The 19,960-nt window shown below is 44.3% G+C and overlaps 1 protein-coding gene across 2 annotated transcripts in view; it reads left to right on the plus strand.

Annotated features, from left to right (window-relative positions):
* The window catches only part of LOC311248040 (spermatid perinuclear RNA-binding protein-like), a gene marked incomplete at its 3' end in the record, with an annotated part of 79,168 nt that overhangs the window by 24,773 nt on the left and 34,435 nt on the right, over positions 1–19,960 (plus strand). For both annotated transcript variants that reach the window (XM_084337958.1, XM_084337957.1), the window contains exons 3-9: positions 2,211–2,620; positions 3,002–3,167; positions 6,094–6,241; positions 10,642–10,766; positions 12,132–12,227; positions 15,381–15,492; positions 17,267–17,364. In XM_084337958.1, coding sequence (XP_084194084.1) covers positions 2,211–2,620; positions 3,002–3,167; positions 6,094–6,241; positions 10,642–10,766; positions 12,132–12,227; positions 15,381–15,492; positions 17,267–17,364 — 1,155 coding nt within the window. The remainder of the gene's footprint in view (positions 1–2,210; positions 2,621–3,001; positions 3,168–6,093; positions 6,242–10,641; positions 10,767–12,131; positions 12,228–15,380; positions 15,493–17,266; positions 17,365–19,960) is intronic.

Consider the following 19,960-nt stretch of genomic DNA (forward strand, 5'->3'; position numbering starts at 1 on the left):
GCCTGGCACTCAGTTCTCTGTGTGTTTGACCTTCAATAACACCCCGGCACACGGGTACCTGAGCCTGGCGTAGCTCTGGCACTCAGTATCAGTATCGGGGGGGTACAACTGATAATCTTGATGGTGTCTGTGTCTCTGTGTGTGTTATGGTTGTTGCTGAAGCAGCAGCCTGCACTTGGCTGCTTCAGAGCCGTGAAAAAGGCCCCCGGTGGCGCAGCGAGAGATTAGCAAGGTCATGATAAATGACCCTCGTACCTCCAGCTTCAGAGACTCCCGCCCAATGAATTATTAAGAGGCCCATCATAAATAACTCTCCGTAATGATGAGAGCGAGGTGCTCGCACGCTGCAGGCAGAGCGGGGAGACTACGGGTAAGGGAGAGAGGAGATGAGATGAAGGGAAAGAGAGGATTCGGAGAGGGAGAGAAAGAGCCGTTTGACCTTGAACCTCGGCTCACGTGATGCTTGGCTTGCATTTGCGGTTACTAGGCACATCAGCAGTTTTTTTTTGTGTTTTCCCCCCTCCCCTTCAGAGAGAGGCAGTCATCCCTTAATGCATGTAAATGTAAATGCATAATCTATAGGCTAATTTTAAGTCCCTCATTACCCCAATCAATCAGATTATATTTCTTTAAACTTGCCTGCTGGCAGTAGGTTTATGGAATGGATAATCAAATGAGATCTTGCTAGCGAAAATAATTAGTTCAACTGTTATACAGAATAAGGATACGGCTCTCTTACCCATTGATTGATGTATGGTGGATGTTTTACTTATCTGCACTGTGGTGTGACGGTTGGTCGTTTTGACTTTCACGCAGACGGCCCGCGTTCGAATCCCACTTCTTCTAGTCTTTTTCTTCTTTTTGCAATGTAGGAATAATTCAATTTGGTGCACGTTGAGAGCTATATAAAGAATGACATCCTCAATGCATGTAGATTTATAATATTTTAACTTAAAACTAGGCTACTTTTGCGTATAATCATTAATATTATATTCCAAAAAAATTATATTGGAAACGCGGGGTCTCGAACTCGGGTCGCCCGCTTGCCAGGAGCGAACACTGGCCGTTGCACCACTGTGCCAGACGGGATATATCCATTGTGTATCCATCAATGCACAAGAGACCCGTGTTTCGAATATATTTTTTTCTTTTGAATTAAGTTTTATCTTTTTATTCTCAAATGCATTAATGTGACGTCAACGGCTCATTCAATTTCTCAAATCCGTCAAACAGCGCATCTCATCAGACATTTTAATCCCAGTTACAATATCACAATAACGTGTGAGTGATGATACAATTCAACAATCCTCAGAGTCCTCGTAATTCATAATCCACAAAAACCACAATCCACGCATAGACACTTCAATTTTATGCTTGAATGAAACACAATCCGGGCGCTCCGTTAAGCAAATCTACAGCGGAGAATATATGAAACTAATCAGAGCCAAATGGCCGATAGGTTTCATTAATTAAAAATATCCCCGCGGGATTCACATTTGCAATGCGCCGTTATTAAAATAACCACATGCAGCGTGTATCGCACTCCGAGCGCCGTATATGACGCGCATTATTTTATTTAGGACAAAGTAAATCTATAGGCTGAATATGATTTATTATCAGCATTTAGTTCTATTATTATACATTTCAAAAGCCCCCTCTAGGAAAACGAAGCACAGAAACATAATTCAGAATGGTATAATGCAGATCTAGACTGTGAGAATCATTTCAGGAAGCGAGCTGGCATTTATTTGCGGGGGCGTGGCCATGGTTCATCCAGCTAACTGAACTTAACCCTGCTCTCGACCAGGCTCAAACTTTTTGATCTGTTGTCATGGTGATTTAGACAATCGAGCGTCGGGGAACAGAAAGGTCCGGCTTAAGTCAGGCTATGCTGGAAATTATCCGGCTAACTCAGTTAGCCAGGTACGGGGAACGGGGCCCAGTTCATCTCAGGTGTTGCCGTCATCATGCAGTGTCTGGTGGCTGTTTCGTTGACTGCAGCGGCAGAAAGCAAAAAAAAAAACAAGACAAGAGTGTTGTGCTGAATTAACAATGACATACTGACGTTCAAAGAAATCCATTTTCGCTATAGATTTAGTCTCGTCTGAAGCAAGTTAATACCGGCGCTGCTCTGCAGCGAGCGTCGAGCTGCTGATGATGCCGGCACTAACGGTCATAATCCCTCTCTTTTTAACACCTGCCAAATCCAGAGGTCATTCCGATCATTCGCCAGCGATGACCGCCACGTCATGGCCAAGCACACCAGCGTGTATCCGCAGCCAGAGGAGCTGGAGGCGGTGCAGACGTTGGTGTCCACTGTGGAGGGCGCCCTCAAGAAGGTCTCCGACTGGATGGACGACCTCAGCAAGCCCCCTGAGGCGAACACCTCCGCTAGCGGCGACGAGGACGCCACCAAGGCCGGGGGCGACGAGGACGCCACCAAGGCCGGGGGCGACGAGGACGCCACCAAGGCCGGGGGCGACGAGGACGCCACCAAGGCCGGGGGCGACGAGGACGCCACCAAGGCCGGGGGCGACGAGGACGCCACCAAGGCCGGGGCCGACGAGGACGGCACCACCAAGGCCGAAGACGCCGGGGCCGGAGACCTCCCCGACGCCAAGTATGTCTGTCTCTCTCTCTCTCTCTCTCTCTCTCTCTCTCTCTGGATCTTCATTCATATTTGATTGGCAACGCCTAATTTTACAGTTTGAATTGTGTGAGCCAGATGCCTCTGCCTGTGGGAAGCAGCAGCTGCCTTTTAAAGAGACGGGAGATTTGGCTTAATTTTAGGTTTAAATAAAAATCTGCTACCGTTTGTTCCAAATCCACCCACTATTATTATTATTATAAATATATATGCGTGAAAATATAATTGCAATTAGACACGAGACATGAAAAGGTAATTTGAAAAAGCCATTTGAAAAAGCGCTCGCGTCACGAGGCATCCGCGTTGGCCGCTGTGAGTGAATTTGACTCTTGGCTCTCTGACAACAACCCCCAGGCTGGAGGGCACGTCGGTGCTGTGCGGTGTGCTGCGCGTGGGGCTGCTGGCCAAGGGCCTGCTGATCAAAGGTGACATGGACCTGGAGCTGGTGCTGATGTGCAGAGAGAAGCCCACCAAGGTGCTGCTCCACACCATCAGCGCCAACCTGCCCCTACAGATCCAGGTACAGTACAGCGTGCAGGGCTGCCCCTACAGATCCAGGAACAGTACAGCGTGCAGGGCTGCCCCTACAGATCCAGGTACAGTACAGCGTGCAGGGCTGCCCCTACAGATCCAGGTACAGTACAGCGTGCAGGGCTGCCCCTACAGATCCAGGTACAGTACAGCGTGCAGGGCTGCCCCTACAGATCCAGGTACAGTACAGCGTGCAGGGCTGCCCCTACAGATCCAGGTACAGTACAGCGTGCAGGGCTGCCCCTACAGATCCAGGAACAGTACAGCGTGCAGGGCTGCCCCTACAGATCCAGGTACAGTACAGCGTGCAGGGCTGCCCCTACAGATCCAGGTACAGTACAGCGTGCAGGGCTGCCCCTACAGATCCAGGTACAGTACAGCGTGCAGGGCTGCCCCTACAGATCCAGGTACAGTACAGCGTGCAGGGCTGCCCCTACAGATCCAGGTACAGTACAGCGTGCAGGGCTGCCCCTACAGATCCAGGTACAGTACAGCGTGCAGGGCTGCCCCTACAGATCCAGGAACAGTACAGCGTGCAGGGCTGCCCCTACAGATCCAGGTACAGTACAGCGTGCAGGGCTGCCCCTACAGATCCAGGTACAGTACAGCGTGCAGGGCTGCCCCTACAGATCCAGGTACAGTACAGCGTGCAGGGCTGACATGATGCTGAAGCACCTGAAGAGAGGGTGTTCCACTACAAACTAGCAGAGATGCACTCCTGCATTATAGATTAGGCCTTTTCAGTGGAATTGCATTGCTAGGGAACAGCTTTGGGTCCCAAGTTTATTTCCTGTGTCCACTATTGTATTAGTAAAACAAAAAATAAACTTGGAACCAATTTAGAACGTTTATGTTTGAAGTTTTGTCTACTTCTATTTAAGCATTACATCACGCGCAGGAGTGGTTTGTGACCAATAAACCATGCCTAGGGGTGGTCGTTAGACCCCCCTAGGCATGGTTTATTGGTCACAAATCACGACTGCACGTGGTGTAAAGCTTTTATACAACTGCCAGATTCATCCAACCTTATTTCTATACAATAAACACACATTAATCGAAGATTTATTGAAAAAACCATCCGCCAGAAAAAGTAGTTCCCACAACTACAAAAAAGACAAGTTGCCTCCATGTGGAAGCAGCTTGAAGTGCATCCAACCAAACTAACACATCCAACTGTGTATTATTGGAATGATTGAGAGAAGTTGCCTCATGTGGAAGCAGCTTGAAGTGCATCCAACCAACTAACACATCCAACTGTGTATTATTGGAATGATTGATTGAAAATTTTATTACCAGATGCAGAATGGGTACAATACAGTACGGCTCAATACACACAATTGTTAAGGGAATGCAGACCTACTTTCCATAGAACTTCATTCTTAGATGCTTCTATAGGTAAAACAAATTAAAAGGTTTTCTTTGCCCTATAGGAAAAAAAACGTTTTCTTCGCCCTATTTTTTTATTTATTTCTTTTAGCCTAAACTTAACCAGTTGGAAACCAGGGGTACAGTAATAAAATTAGCAATCAACCAATCAATCAATTCAATAGACCATGCTCACTTAAAACAGCGCTGCTTCTCTCTCTGACTCCCCCGCTGTTGCAGACAGGAGTGTGTGTGTGTGTGTGTGTGTGTGTTTGTGGGTACGCCAGCGTCGGACAGTGTGAGAGTGAACGCTGCAGTCAGTGGGAAGGAAGTAGAAATTTAAATCATGCATTAAATCATGCATTAAAGATTCTAACATGCTTTCATGTGTACAGAAATGCAGAGAATGTTGTAGCCTTGCCTTGCTTACCATGTAACGCATGTGTCTTGTCTTACCATTTACCTAATGATACAAAATCTGTTTTAGCCTGGTAACAGCCTGATACCAGATTCTGTTAACCGTAAAAAAGCAGTTGAGAAAGCAACTTCAGGGTTAAGTGAAAATACATCTCTTTTGAAGCATGCTTTTAATAGAAATGGCTGTTCACAATGGGGTTTTCAGAAAATCCTATATATCCTAGAACCCCACGTGTGACTGCTCTACCCAGAGTAGAATATTACCTCTAGAACACCACGTGTGACTGCTCTACCCAGAGTAGAATATTACCTCTAGAACACCACATGTGACTGCTCTACCCAGAGTAGAATATTACCTCTAGAACACCACATGTGACTGTAAACGTGCTTCCGATGCCCCCGGCACACAGTTAATTACCTGCCACGGCTGCCGCGTGCACTTTATCATCAAGGGAGGATTCCATTCGAACCTCATTTCCTGGGCTAAACTGGGAGAGGTTGTCAGGCAGAGTAGCTGAAGGATTGGTTCATCCTTCAAAGATAGGAGAGAATGCACTTAAACACAAATCTCCCAGAGAAATTAAAAAAAAATTATACACAAATAAAAACCCTAGTTGAATACTGGAATGTTGTCATTAGGGTTTTAACCGGTATGGGTTATTAGAGGCAGATATCGATATATAATTTCTTTATGGAAGCTGCCGATGTTTTGTGTGAATATCGAAGCTCTCCTACGTAGCTTTGGAAAGAAATGACCAAGAACAATTAGCTATGAATGCTTAGAACTGGTTTCTTATCTCGACACAAATCCAATAAATTACCTTTAGAAGATGCTTCTTTGTATAGTGAGAGGGTAGGGATACTTTATTCATTCAGTTGTAAAGATACATCACACTATTTAGACTTTTCCGAGGTTAAACTTTCTATCCCCAAAACTACGTACAGTAGTGCATCTTTAAATATCTGTAAAATGTAAACGAAAATTAAGAGATATGTTGATCTGTTTACTTTAAATGGAAAATACAAGTAATACAGGCCAATATTAGATTTTGACATACATCAGCAAAATATGTATGAAGACTGAATGTGCCAATGTAAGCACCGCGATGAGGAGAGGAGCTTTGCCCTTGCAGATGCTGACAGCGGACAAGTACGAGGTGCGCTCATGCGTACCGGAGGCGGCCATCCGGGTCTTCAACTCCAAAGACCCCAAGCTCACCTTGAAGATCACTCTCTCCTCCCTGGCCATGAGGGACCGACGCAACAAGACCGCAGAACAAGGTAGACCACCCCCCCCCCCCCCCTTCTGAGAATACACTGTTGTATTTGACCTTTTGATATGACAAGGGAGGGCTGAGGGAGGGAAGAGGGTGAGGGGGTGTGGGACTGGGACAGAGGACGGGGGTGGAGGGAGGAGGAGGAGGAGGCCGGTGGGCGGGATATGGACGGAACATGTAAAAGGTGTAAATGAGATCTGAAACCCGAGCTGGAAAAAGCCACGGAGGGAGAATCTTGGGGGAAGATGGGGAGGGCGATAGCGGAGAGTGTGTTTGAAAGCCGAGAGGGGTGGTTTTAGAGCTGATCAGGGAAAAGGAGAGGACGACGATATGGATCTGGGTCAGCTGTGGTGGCAGATGGTTGGTAGATGACTTCCACCTGGGGGGTGGCTGCTCTGGGCCGGGGATGTGCGTAAAAGGAGCCGTCTGTCTCCGGTGTTCTCGCCTGTAGGGTATTGCTCATCTTTTTTTCTCACCACAAAAGTACAGCCGTCCATTTTGAGGGGAGGTACTGTAGCAGTAATCACTTTTAGACCAGACATTTGAGGGAAAAGTAATCCCTCGAGACGTCCTCTTTGACTAGTGGCGGAGGAAAATTAAAAACCCTTTGACTGCGGTTTTACATAATAAAAAAAATATATATTCTCAGCCGCCGTTCTGTCGGCTCCCAACAGAGCATTAGCATCTGCCGAAATATGGCTTCATGGAAGAAGGTGCTTTCACCGCAATAAAAAAAAAAATCCCTAAAAAATTACTCCTTTCATTCAAATAAAAAATGAATGAAAGGTGAGTCAGACGTGAACAGCTTCCATTATGTAACACCTTGTCCCATTGTAGCCAAGGTCCCGCTGGGAATGATTGAGAGTCAGGCCTTCACAAAAGACAGAAAATGGGATTCAGCCAAAACGGTACAGAGTCCCATAGAGCGGCTGTTCAATTTGGCATTGAGGCCGTGGCACAATTTACCATATTCACACGGCGGCCGTTTTGCTCTTTTATGTCATGCTCGGGTTGGGATTCCCGTCCACCCTGTTCCCCATGTGGAAAAGAATCCCAACCTGAGCATGACATAAGAGCAAAAATTGCCACAGTGTGAATTTAGTCAATAGCTATACCAGCGCAAATATATTACTTAATTTGGCTGCAACGTGAAGCATTAATACACAACGTAAAACGGTGATACACAAGGGTACGCTGCTAACTCTGAATGGAAGCGGACATGGCCGGTTAGCCTAGGCATTGTCCAACTAACACCTCTCCCGAAGGCTAACCGGCACTGTCCGCTTCCATTCATTGTGCTAAGCTAGTCTAATGTGCAGCCAGATAGCTTTCTACTGAACGCACAGAGAGGAAACTGGTATCTATCTTCTTGTCTCTCTCTGGAGAAGACGATGAGCTAATATCCAAAAATGTTGGCGTGTTCCTTTCAAGACTACCCATATTAGAGCAGAACCGACCGACTCACTGACTTGACCTCTGTTAGCTTTCTCTTCCTAGTCTCTGCTCACTGACTATTGGTTATGTTGCCACAGCTCCCAGGTCAGCCTGCTGTGTGGATTATCGTTGAGGCCCCACTGGCCTGCTGCCGACGAGGCCCCTCCCCCTCCCAGCGCAGGACACCCCGGGTACAAGGGGCCTCCCCAACAAACCAACCCAAACCACTCACTCTCTGCCTCAGACATGCTCCTCCCTCCCTTCTCTGTTGACTGGACTTCTCTTCTCTGGGAACGCTGTACTCCATGAAATTCTGGTCCATGTCAAAAAAGAAAAGGTTAAAGGTCCCATATTGTTGTCCTTAATCGACAATTTTAATAGGTCTTTGAGGTCCCCTAAATAATATGTCTTATAGAAGAAAACGTGCAGAAGAAAACACTCCAATTATGCATTCGAGCATGTCTCTCTACACCCCTCTGTTTCAGTCCCATTCTCAACGGGCTGTTGCTGTGTCTTAACGAGCTAACCTTCATTGTACAAATAATGCCGGAAAATATTTTAGATTCAACTTTAGATAGAGAAAATAAAGTTTACGAGCAAGCGGACATTTTGTACATGTGCATGCACACACACACACAAGTCAGGACCAATGGACTCGCTTATAAAGGCACAGTTTCAGAATACGGGCTGGATGCAAAACCTGACTGGGTTGTCTTATTTCACAGTTTGAGTCTTAGTAAGCCCATCAGATACCCCAAAGTGAGCTTCCCCACAATACGGGACCTTTAAACTACATTACCCAGCAGCACCTTAGAAAATCAATATTTGTGACAAATTTGTGTCACAATAACATGAGAGCTGACCGGGCTCGCGGTTAATCAGTTGATATTTCGCTCAGAATGACATCCCATAATTTCATGTTGTAAAAACAGTGCTATTAATTTCATATGTTGGTTCTGGTTACTAATCGAAGCCCCCCCCCCCCCCCCCAAGCTGATGATGTCAAGGAGCATTTAGTTGGGAGGCTGTCTCTATCTGTATGTGGTCCTGACATATGAGTGATGGCTCCTTCATGACCTGCCTCTGGGCGAGAAAAACAACAAAGAAAGACGCAGTGTTGAATTCTGAATCGACGAGGGAGGTTCAAGCAGGAACCACGATAGTCGTATACTATACTTACATGTATAAATGTTTTTGAACGTTTTCCAGCTGTCAAGTATTTTCACTACCAAAGGGTTAACCCTTTCACTGCCACACAACAAAGGGTCAACCGTCTGTAGTGTGGTAGTGAAAGGGTTAACCGTCTGTAGTGTGGTAGTGAAAGGGTTAACCTTCTGTAGTGTGGTAGTGAAATGGTTAAATGAGGTATGGTTCCACCATCCAGGTCCTACATGAACCCAGATCTCCCTGAAGGCAGAACATGAAGGTCCTCAGTCTTGGGTCTCAGGAGGTCTTCCACCTCTTCCATCTTGTTCAGCTTCTCACAGCGGTCTCTGCAGCGACGGCACTGCAGCGCCACACCCACAGAGGGCTCCTGAGTTCACACAACTTGAGTTGTGTCGCAGGAAATCGATTTGGAATTTTAATAGATATCTCATTTTGAATGTAACGGTGTAACAAGCTCGACTGTTATGTAAATAAAAGTAGATCTCAATGTATCCATGTTACTTACAACCTTTTGGGAAGATAACTATTTAAAATAATGATTTTAATGTCTGCGGATATGGATACTTACTTAAATATCAATACCAAATAACTTTTGCTACAATTTGAGGTTATTTTATTTTTTATTATTAAGGGCTGGTTTTGCAGATATGGATAAAGCATCTAGTCCTTAAGGATTTGTTCCCAATGGAGATCCCCAATGTAAGACACTTTTTAATCCAGGACTGAGCTTGATCCACGTCCCATGCGACATCTACAATCAGCCAAACTCTTGAACTAAAGTCAAATCTTTAGGTGTCATAGATTGCCAGAAAATATCTCTGGTCACTTTTGACTCTGCGTTGAGCTCTGTGGTGTGGTCTGCAGTCTGTCGACCCCCCCCCCCCCCCCCCCCCCCCCTTCCTTGTTGGTCTGCCTGACTATCCCACAGCGATCACCTTCCCAAGCTGCTCCAGAGAGAAAAAAGAGCCTTCACTTCCTTTCCAGGGTGGCATCTTCGACCTTCTCTCAGATGTTTATGTCATGTTCTCATCTGCTCTCACTTCTGTCGTCGTTCTCCCATGGCTCGTCATGGCAGTGGCCGCTCCCACAGGAAGCCAGTGTCGAGACCGTTTCTAAAAAAAAAACATAAACATCTGATCGACCGGCAAGACCGAAAATCCCAGCGTGGCGCCCGACGCGATGGCGGAGTTGTTCCCGTGCTGAAATCCAGCCTTTTCTTCACCTTGTAACTGATGCTTTAATCACTACTCTGCCTCCATTGATTATAAGACACTCCTGAGCCAGGGATTCCAAAACAACAAATCTGGAAATGTATATCAAGTTTATCTAAGTGTCCTAAAACCTCCAATCTGGCCCGTTGCCCCCCCCGATCTGGTGCCATGCTCTCATTTTCGTCCTGCAACGTTATTGATAATAACACACTAATCTGTCGCGCTCCATCACCCCCAGCCACTGATCTGCACCGAGAGCGCGAGAGAGAGAGAGTCCAGCCGGGCAGCAGGACGCATGCGCTCCACGCCTACTCCGGTTCTCTGTCCAATGTTATGAAATAATCTGCCTTGTGCATGAGACAAAACCGACCCCCCCCCCCCCCCCTCTGCCCTTTCTGCCCCCCGCCAAATCACAAACTCTCAAATTTCCCCCTCCAAGCTCATTCCGTCAGATCAGTGGGAACGCTAATTTTAGCCGTCCACCCTGCTGCCTGCGTATCTGTGTTTTTTTCTGAGTGTGGCCAGGTCAGCGGGGTCACACTCTGACTGTTGCATCTCATCCTGACCCCCACCCCCCCACCCCATCCCCCAGAGGACCCCGCGCAGGCAGAGGAGGAGGCGAAGGGGAATGAGGAGCCAGCGGAGAGCGAGGATGTCCTGGATGGGCAGAGTTGCCAGGCCGCTCTGGCGTTGCTCCGTCACGCCAAGTGGTTCCAGGTGGGCACAGCTGGAACCGACGGGTTTCTCTTCTTTTCACCATCTGTACACCGCCCGCATACTATCTGCATCTTAACGACTAGTACATTTATGCCCCTTTTCCACTGCATGGTACCTACTCGACTCTACCCTACTCGCTTTAGGTACCTGTTACTTTGGTAATGGAAAACCGAAAATGCCGAGTAGAGTACAGTCGAGTAGGTACCATGCAGTGGAAAAGGGGCATTAGTCTCGTGTTGAATCTTAAAGGTATTCCTTTCTTAAAACAATTGGAAATAAATGGTGCCAGTGCCGTGAGATCATTTCACTTGTTCCGATATAAATTAGTGTTGGTATTTTCTCAAAACAAACAAATTACCAGAGACCTGCCTGGTTTTCCTGCCTGAAGGTCCAGTACAATGAAAAGTGTGTTTTTCAGTCTTGTTGCTTTTAACCGAAGGTATGTTGATGTAAAATTACCCAAAATGTTGTGTTTAGTTTATGATGGACTCATTAAAGAAAACTGCTCAAAACCCACCTCTTCAACTTGGCCTTTAACCCCTAATTTCTTGCTTGTATGTTGCGTCTGTCCACTATGTTGTCACTTTTGTTATCCCCCCCCCCCTATGTAAAGCGACCTTGGGTCTTTTGAAAGGCACTATATAAAATGAAGCTATTATTATTATTAAAGCCCTTTGATGTCGATCCCCCCTGGATATCAACAAAATCGAGCCATTTCAGATATCCAATCGGCTTCCTCTGAAATATTGCATAATGGGCTAAACTGAGTCCTTAACAATCAAGCATCTATAGTGTCTAGTCAACAGAAGGCCACGCCCCCTCAGTCTGCTAACAGTCTGCTTAGTGCTGCTTAGAGAGGGTGACCTAAAACACTTATAACAAATCAAGTGATTCATCTCAAGCTGGAAAAATTAACATTCCACAATAAGCTATTTATGACTGAATTAAAACCTCATTGTACTGGATCTTTAAGTTCAGTTGTATTCAGGAAAAATCCCTGACCTCTTTTCTTGACCCTTCAATTACAACTGTTGCTTCCGATGAAAAGCAACTGTCATGATTGGAGGATCAAGAAAAGAAGGCAGGTTTGAGATAGGTCAATTCTCTCACCCCATTGGCAGATTTCTTCACTTCTTAAAGAGAAAAGACTACTCGATACAAGCTTAAAACGGCGGTACCTGCTAAGATTGAGTTTTCTAAACATACAGTTTCTTCGTGTTTGCTAAACAGGGCCTCGCTTAAAGCCCAAAGCCGCTTTCACGTCTGATTTATAGTTATGTTCGTGTCACTGTGTGGTAATTCGACTACCACTGGCTTATTGAAATGCTGCTCACGCCATCCATCTCCTCCGTCTGTTGTCCCCAGGCCAGAGTGACTGCTCTGAAGTCCTGCATCCTCGTCACGCGTGTCCTCAGGGACATGTGCAACACGGTGTCCGTGTGGCAGCCTCTCAAGGGATGGGTAGGTGGCAGGAAGAGTGTTTTGTTTTTGTGGATATGGAGGCCTTGGAGCTCGAAGGGGCTTTAGGTAACATTCATGGCAATAATGACTTCTATACTGTGCATCATATTAAAGCTGTAGAGGAGATGTATCCAGTGCTATAAGCGTGTTGTTGAAATGTTGACGAGAACTTAATGAATCGACAAATTAAAACACACAAAGAGGAGACGTTAAAAGGTGCTTTGGGGAGAGACATTTGAGACAATGTGCAGAGCCTGCAATTACTTATAATTAGTGGTGGGACTCGATTAAAATGTTTTATCGAATTAATTCTAGACTTTATAGTTAATTAATCTAAATTAATCCCATTTTAATTGCATATCAATATTTGATGCGAAAAGCAAACATTTTCAATTCAAATGAATTTTGGTATACGAGTGAATCAATGAATATTAGGGATGCTCGATATTGACTTTTTTACCTATACCGATATTGTCCAACTCTTAATTTCTGATACCGATATCAACCGATACCGATATATGCAAGGTCCCCCCCCCCCCAAAAAAACGGAATAATTTCAGGTAATTAACATTACATATCTCTTGTCGTGGAATTAACACAACATTATGCATACTTTTGACAATAAATAAAATCATAATCTGTTCATACTTGCTTGCCTGGGTAAATAAAGGTTAAATAAATGTAAAAAGATTTTAATTTTAATTTTTTTTTGAAAACCGATACCAATATTTTCCGATATCACATTTTAATGCCAATATCGTCCGATAATATCGGACATCCCTAATGAATATACATTATACATATGTTTAAGCAGCAAAATCCTGTATTAGCTACTACAGACCAACAGATAAATGCAATTTTTAACAAAGTGTAGCAATTTTAGGAATTATATATATATAGCGCAAAGCACCTTTTGTAAACTCAAGCACTTTCGAGGTAAAAGTAAAACACAGTACTTTCAAGTACATTCCAAAACAGTTGACCATTGAAAAAAACAAACTCTTGATTGATCTCAATTTCTCTTATTTAAGTTTTTTTTTAAAAACAAACCAGACTAAGAAAAAAGGTTACCGTAATTCCTCTAATAGTAACCCCGGCTTGTATTTGTTTCAACTGTAGCGGGTACCAGGCTTGTATTAGGAGGAGGCCTGTATAAGAGGGAGGCCTATATTTCAAATTTTCAAACGGATCATAATGAATAAATCAATTTTGTGTCAGTTTGAACCCAGTAAAATGTACTGGGTTCATTTATTGAAACCAAGTACTGTATGAAATAGTAAACAGTGCAATTACAGGTGGTCACTGGTCATTTCAACGTTTTCAAAGTGAAATCAAGTAACTTTACCTCAGCAGCTCAGTATGCAGCTCAGTATATTAGTAACCCGGCTTGTATTAGGAGGCCGGCTTATAATTGCTTAGCTCAAGAGCGCACCCGGCCATTAATAGAGACCCGGCTTGTATTTGAGACCCGGTTACTATTAGAGGAATTACGGTATTTGCGATGTATTATACTTTATACTTATAGCACATGCATGAGTCTGGTCTTCTTTGAAAGGTAACATTCTTACACAATAAAGAAAAATCATCATGCGATTAAATGCATCAATTCTTTTAACTTTTATTTCTTTCTGTAGTTAATTAATCGAAATTAATGCGATAAAGTCCCAGCCCTACTTATAATAAAACAGGTATCTACTACACACGTCATTCTTAGGATTATACTATCTTAGGTCATCATAAATCTAAATAAAAATTACTTTGGGGCACCGTGATCCAAAAAGATACGTCTTCAATAGAATACCCATGTGTGTGTGTATACATTTTGTGGGCCCTGTTTTTGTAAACGACAACAGTGATGAATTAAATGTTCAGGTAGCTTTCAAGCTTAAAAGTGGTGATCCAGGGAAGCAACTGTCCTCTGTGTGCAGTTTGTTTATTCAGGCAGAATGAAATATGTATCCTGGCTCTCTTAACATCAGTCAAAGTCCACTTAAGGGCCCTGTGGTTCCAAGCCCTCCATGGGGATGTAGAGGAACAGTATATTGTGCCAGAGGTGTGACCATATCGATCCCTCTTTGAGTTCCAATTCCCACAACGGCCTGAAGTCATGAGGTCTAAGTCTCAAGTCAAGTCCAAAGAGTCTGCAGCACGTTTCATCAAGTACATGTCAGCCCAGTTTCCCAACAGCATCTTGGCACTAAAACATCTTCGCCCGTTGACTCAGAATGACACTAAGTTGATATTCGAGCTAAGAAGGTGTTGGGGAAACTGTGATCAAGCCAAGGTTCCAATATCAATTTAATATTAGTAAGAATAAAGACCGTTCAAAACATTTACAATGCAATATATATTTTCTTTGTTCCTTTCATTGCCACTTTTTGATTGAAATTATAGTGTGTGAAATAATTATAATATTAAATCCAAACAACAATACAATATACACCATCATTTATCAATATTCGATTTTTACAGTGACTGAAAAGGTACAGACTGAAGCATAGTGCTTATATGTGCTTTTCCTATATTCTTACCAAAAAAATAAAAAAATTTAGACTCAAACATTATTCTAAAGGGGGGGGGGGGGGAAGCAGGCAAAACATTATTCACCCTTGTAGTTTTGTAAAATTTGCTTTACAAAAAAAATACAAATCTAGATTCCAAAACAGTATTCTAAAAGAAAAAAAAGAAAACAAAACAGTTATTCACCCTTGTAGTTTTCAAAAATAGCTTTACAAACCTTTTTCTTAAAAACCAAAATCGAATTACTCATTCTTAACTGTATATCAGCATTGTTCCACAAGTTAACCCCAATAATAGAAATACACCTCCTTTTAATCCCTTTCTTAGCTTTTTGAACAGTACATTTACAAATATCTCTCAAATCATATTTTCATTAATTCACAAGTCATTCATAAGTCATTGTATCAAGTAAAAAATTCAGTGGAACATAAATCTCATTTGATCTCTCAACATAACTTCCCCCACACATCAACTCAACACGTCTGAATGTATGACCCGAGTTGGACTCTTTTCCAGGTCACGTGACTGTGGGTCCCCACCTCCTGTGCCCAACGTTTCAGAAATGGAAACCATTGCTAACGTCTTAAGGTCTTGTGATGTGTTGAGTTCTCCTCTCTCGTCTGTCCCCTGCAGCCTCTGGAGCTGATCTGTGAGAAGGCCCTCGCCACCTGTCACCGGCCCCTGGGCCCCGGGGAGGCCCTGCGCAGGGTGATGGAGTGTGTCGCCACGGGGCTCCTGCTGCCTGGTCAGTAGCTCCCAGCAGTCACTCTCCCGTAGGCATGATGCACCCAATCAGAGGACTTAAAGGAACACGCCGACATTTTGGGAAATTAGCTTACCGTCTTCTCCAGAGAGAGAGACAAGAAGATAGATACCAGTTTCCTCTCTGTGCGTTCAGTAGAAAGCTACCGGTATCTGGCTGCACGTTAGCCTAGCTTAGCATAATGAATGGAAGCGGACATGGACTGTTAGCCTAGGCATTGTCCAACTAACACCTCTACCGAAGGCTAACCGGCCATGTTCAGCTAAACAGGACCACTGGTATCCATGTTGTTACCTGTTCAGCTTAACAGGACCACTGGTATCCATGTTGTTACCTGTTCAGCTAAACAGGACCGCTGGTATCCATGTTGTTACCTGTTCAGCTAAACAGGACCACTGGTATCCATGTTGTTACCTGTTCAGCTAAACAGGACCACTGGTATCCATGTTGTTACCTGTTCAGCTAAACAGGACCACTGGTATCCATGTTGTTACCTGTTCAGCTAAACAGGACCACTGGTATCCATGTTGTTACCTGTTCAGCTAAACAGGACCACTGGTATCCATGTTGTTACCTGTTCAGCTAAACAGGACCACTGGTATCCATGTTGTTACCTGTTCAGCTAAACAGGACCACTGGTATCCATGTTGTTACCTGTTCAGCTAAACAGGACCACTGGTATCCATGTTGTTACCTGTTCAGCTAAACAGGACCACTGGTATCCATGTTGTTACCTGTTCAGCTAAACAGGACCGCTGGTATCCATGTTGTTACCTGTTCAGCTAAACAGGACCACTGGTATCCATGTTGTTACCTGTTCAGCTAAACAGGACCGCTGGTATCCATGTTGTTACCTGTTCAGCTAAACAGGACCGCTGGTATCCATGTAGCCCCTTTCGGGACTGTAAATCACGGCAACATTGTTGGACGCGCTACTCTCTCCGTGAATACACAGTCCCTTATACGATGATGTAAAAAATCCTACAATTAAGTCAGGTGTCGCACAGAAATTTCAAAGGTACTCATAGGGGAGCGTATCTATGTTCCCCGGGTCCTATGTTCCCCGGGTCCTATGTCCTCCGCTCCATCTAACAAGCACAATCTACACCCTCACACAACTCTGTTGCTAGTGTTCTTTTAGGAATAGAAGTTTAACGTTTGAACCACACGCACGCAATCGATAGCCTACCACCTAGCCAACAATATTATTGTCTTTCCTCCAGCAACATTCTCAATTCCATTTCTCTTGTTTCCGTGCCGGCGAAATTCTACCGTTCGTTGCGGCGACTACTAACGCACAAATGTAACCATTGATTTTGGCCGTAGGTTAGGCTGCCTCCGCGGCCCACTCGATGGCGCTCACTGGCCCACTGTTTGAGAATGGCTGATCTAGGACCCGGGGAACATAGAACCCTTTTTTCGTGAGTGGGCAACATAGAACCCGGGGAACATAGGGATGACCCCACTCACAGTTGGGGGTTTCGGACAGACAAACGCTCGGGTTTGAAAGCTCTGCGTTGCTAATGAACATTTAAAATAATTTAATAAACTTGTCAACATCACCACAATCTGCTTTACTTCAAAATGGCGGCCTGATGCGCCTGCGCTGTGATTGCTGGGCGCACCACCCATCATGTCACAAATGCAATCACAGCGCAGGCGCACCAGGCAGGATTCCACATTCAAAGGATTCATGCACAACTGACAACTATGATAGTTTGACTAGGTTCTAATGACTGTGGCTGTGTTACTCCAGGTGGACCAGGAGTCCAGGACCCGTGTGAGAGGGAGCCCACAGACACCCTGGCAGCACTGACGGCCCAGCAGGCTGACGCCATCACATACAGCGCACAGGTTAGTCAGCCCTACTGTGTCGTTTTCAAAGCCACAATCCAATCTTTTTAACCATATAAAGTAATTATAAGTAAGGGGGTATATTTACATACATTCTAGAAAGTGTTTGATTTGTAGATGGAAATGGTTTTAAAGGTTTTATTAAAATGAATCTCCTTTAAATCTCGGTTTACAAACATTACCAATGTAAACAAACCTTTTACAGCCACAAATACCACACATATTTAACAGTGCATATTTACCTGTCGTCTAGTTCTTGTATCAAGAATTGAATCGGCTAGAGAATAACCAGCACACGTAGTGTCATAGAAGCGTTGCAGGCTTTAAGGGGGCGAGCTGCGCTCCATGTTGTACAGCACATAGGCTTTCATAGTGTGGTGTGGAGACGGTCTGCTCAGAGTGCACTTTGCGCACTGATCTGCCAGCACACACACACACACACACGCACATGAAACGTAATATCGCGCATCCACCTTGAAGTTGGCCAAATGGGGGGAAAAAACACATCTCGGGTCACTGACCTGTAAACACGGCTCAGAATGTCAGTCAAATGTAATGGTGTTCTACTGAATGTAATGAATGAATGCATTTGATTTGTATAGCGCTTTTCCAAACAAAGTTTCAAAGTGCTTTACAGACATGTTAAATACAGCAAACGGCAAACATCAGGAAAGGTGAACAAATCTAAATAGAAAATAAAACAATAAAAACAGCTTATGCAATCAGAGCTGACCTAGACCCATAACTTTAGGAAAAACATAAAAAAAAAACAGATGCGTCTTTAAAAGAGGACGCTGACTCTGCTAGCCTAAGATCCAAGGGTAAGGCGTTCCAGAGCATGGGTGTAATGATTACTTTCGTACCATGGGTGTTGAGATGGTTAGCTCTGGGTTCCCCCGTGCTGGTGTGGTCTGCAAGTGTTGCACGTCGTGGTGATTGTTGTTGTCGAGATATCAAACTAATGCTTGTGGGATGCCACTACGGGGCAGAGCAGCTAAGTGTGAGCGAACATAAGCAATTATGTTTGCAGACAAGACCGTTATATACAACAAGACATAAGCATTAGCAGACAAGACACGGTTATAAACAAGACAGTTAGGCACAACAAGACACAGTTATGCACAATGAGCATTAGCAGACGACACACAGCCAGCAATAAAAACAATTGGAATCAATGCAGTACAACCATACAGACAGAGGGATTGGTGTGAAGAGATATCAATATGACACACAGATAGACAAGCCAGACAGATGAGGACAGACGGAGGAGGCATGTAGAGGCTAGGTTGCTTTTGAGACGGGTTTTAAGATTATGCACAAAGGCTCAGTGGGTGATTTATATGCACTGGAAGTGTGTTCCAAGTCTGGGAAGCTGTCGGTGTGAGCAAGCATAAGCAATTATGTTTGCAGACAAGACCGTTATATACAACAAGACATAAACATTAGCAGACGAGACGCACTCTCTCTGGGTTCTCCGGCTTGGTCAGTCGTCCCTACTAACACAATAATGGCAGTGTTCGCGGGTGGGAAGCCGGTCCTGGTCATTGCAAACAGCGACTCTTTACTGGTCGGTCAGGGCGCCTGTTCAGCAGGGAGGGTATCTGGGGGGAAATAGCGTGACCCTCTGCACGCATTACGTTCTCCCAGTGAAAAGAAGCGGCTGACGACTCCCCATGTATCAGAGGAAGTGGAGACCGACGAAATTGGGGGATGGGAGGGAAAAAAAGACATAAGCAATAGCTGACAAGACACGGTTATGCACAACAAAACATAAGCATTAGCAGACAAGACACAGTTATAAACCACAAAACATAAGCATTAGCAGACAAGACACGGTTATAAACCACAAAACATAAGCATTAGCAGACAAGACACAGTTATAAACCACAAAACATAAGCATTAGCAGACAAGACACAGTTATAAACCACAAAACATAAGCATTAGCAGACAAGACACGGTTATAAACCACAAAACATAAGCATTAGCAGACAAGACACGGTTATAAACCACAAAACATAAGCATTAGCAGACGAGACACAGTTATAAACCACAAAACATAAGCATTAGCAGACAAGACACAGTTATAAACCACAAAACATAAGCATTAGCAGACAAGACACGGTTATAAACCACAAAACATAAGCATTAGCAGACAAGACACAGTTATAAACCACAAAACATAAGCATTAGCAGACAAGACACAGTTATAAACCATAAAACATAAGCATTAACAGACAAGACCGTTATAAACAAAACATAAGCATTAACAGACAAGACCGTTATAAACAAAACATAAGCATTAACAGACAAGACAGTTATAAACCACAAAACATAAGCAAATAAAGCAATAGCTGACGAGACACGGTTATAAACCACAAAACATAAGCATTAGCAGACAAGACGGTTATAAACAACAAAACATAAGCATTAGCAGACAAGACACGGTTATAAACAAGACGTAAGCATTAGCAGACAAGACACAGTTATAAACCACAAAACATAAGCATTAGCAGACAAGACCGTTATAAACAACAAAACATAAGCATTAGCAGACAGGACACAGTTATAAACAGCAAGACATGAGCATTAGCAGAC

This window comes from Notolepis coatsorum (assembly GCF_963971535.1).
Source record: "Notolepis coatsorum genome assembly, chromosome: 2".
NCBI lineage: Eukaryota > Metazoa > Chordata > Actinopteri > Aulopiformes > Paralepididae > Notolepis > Notolepis coatsorum.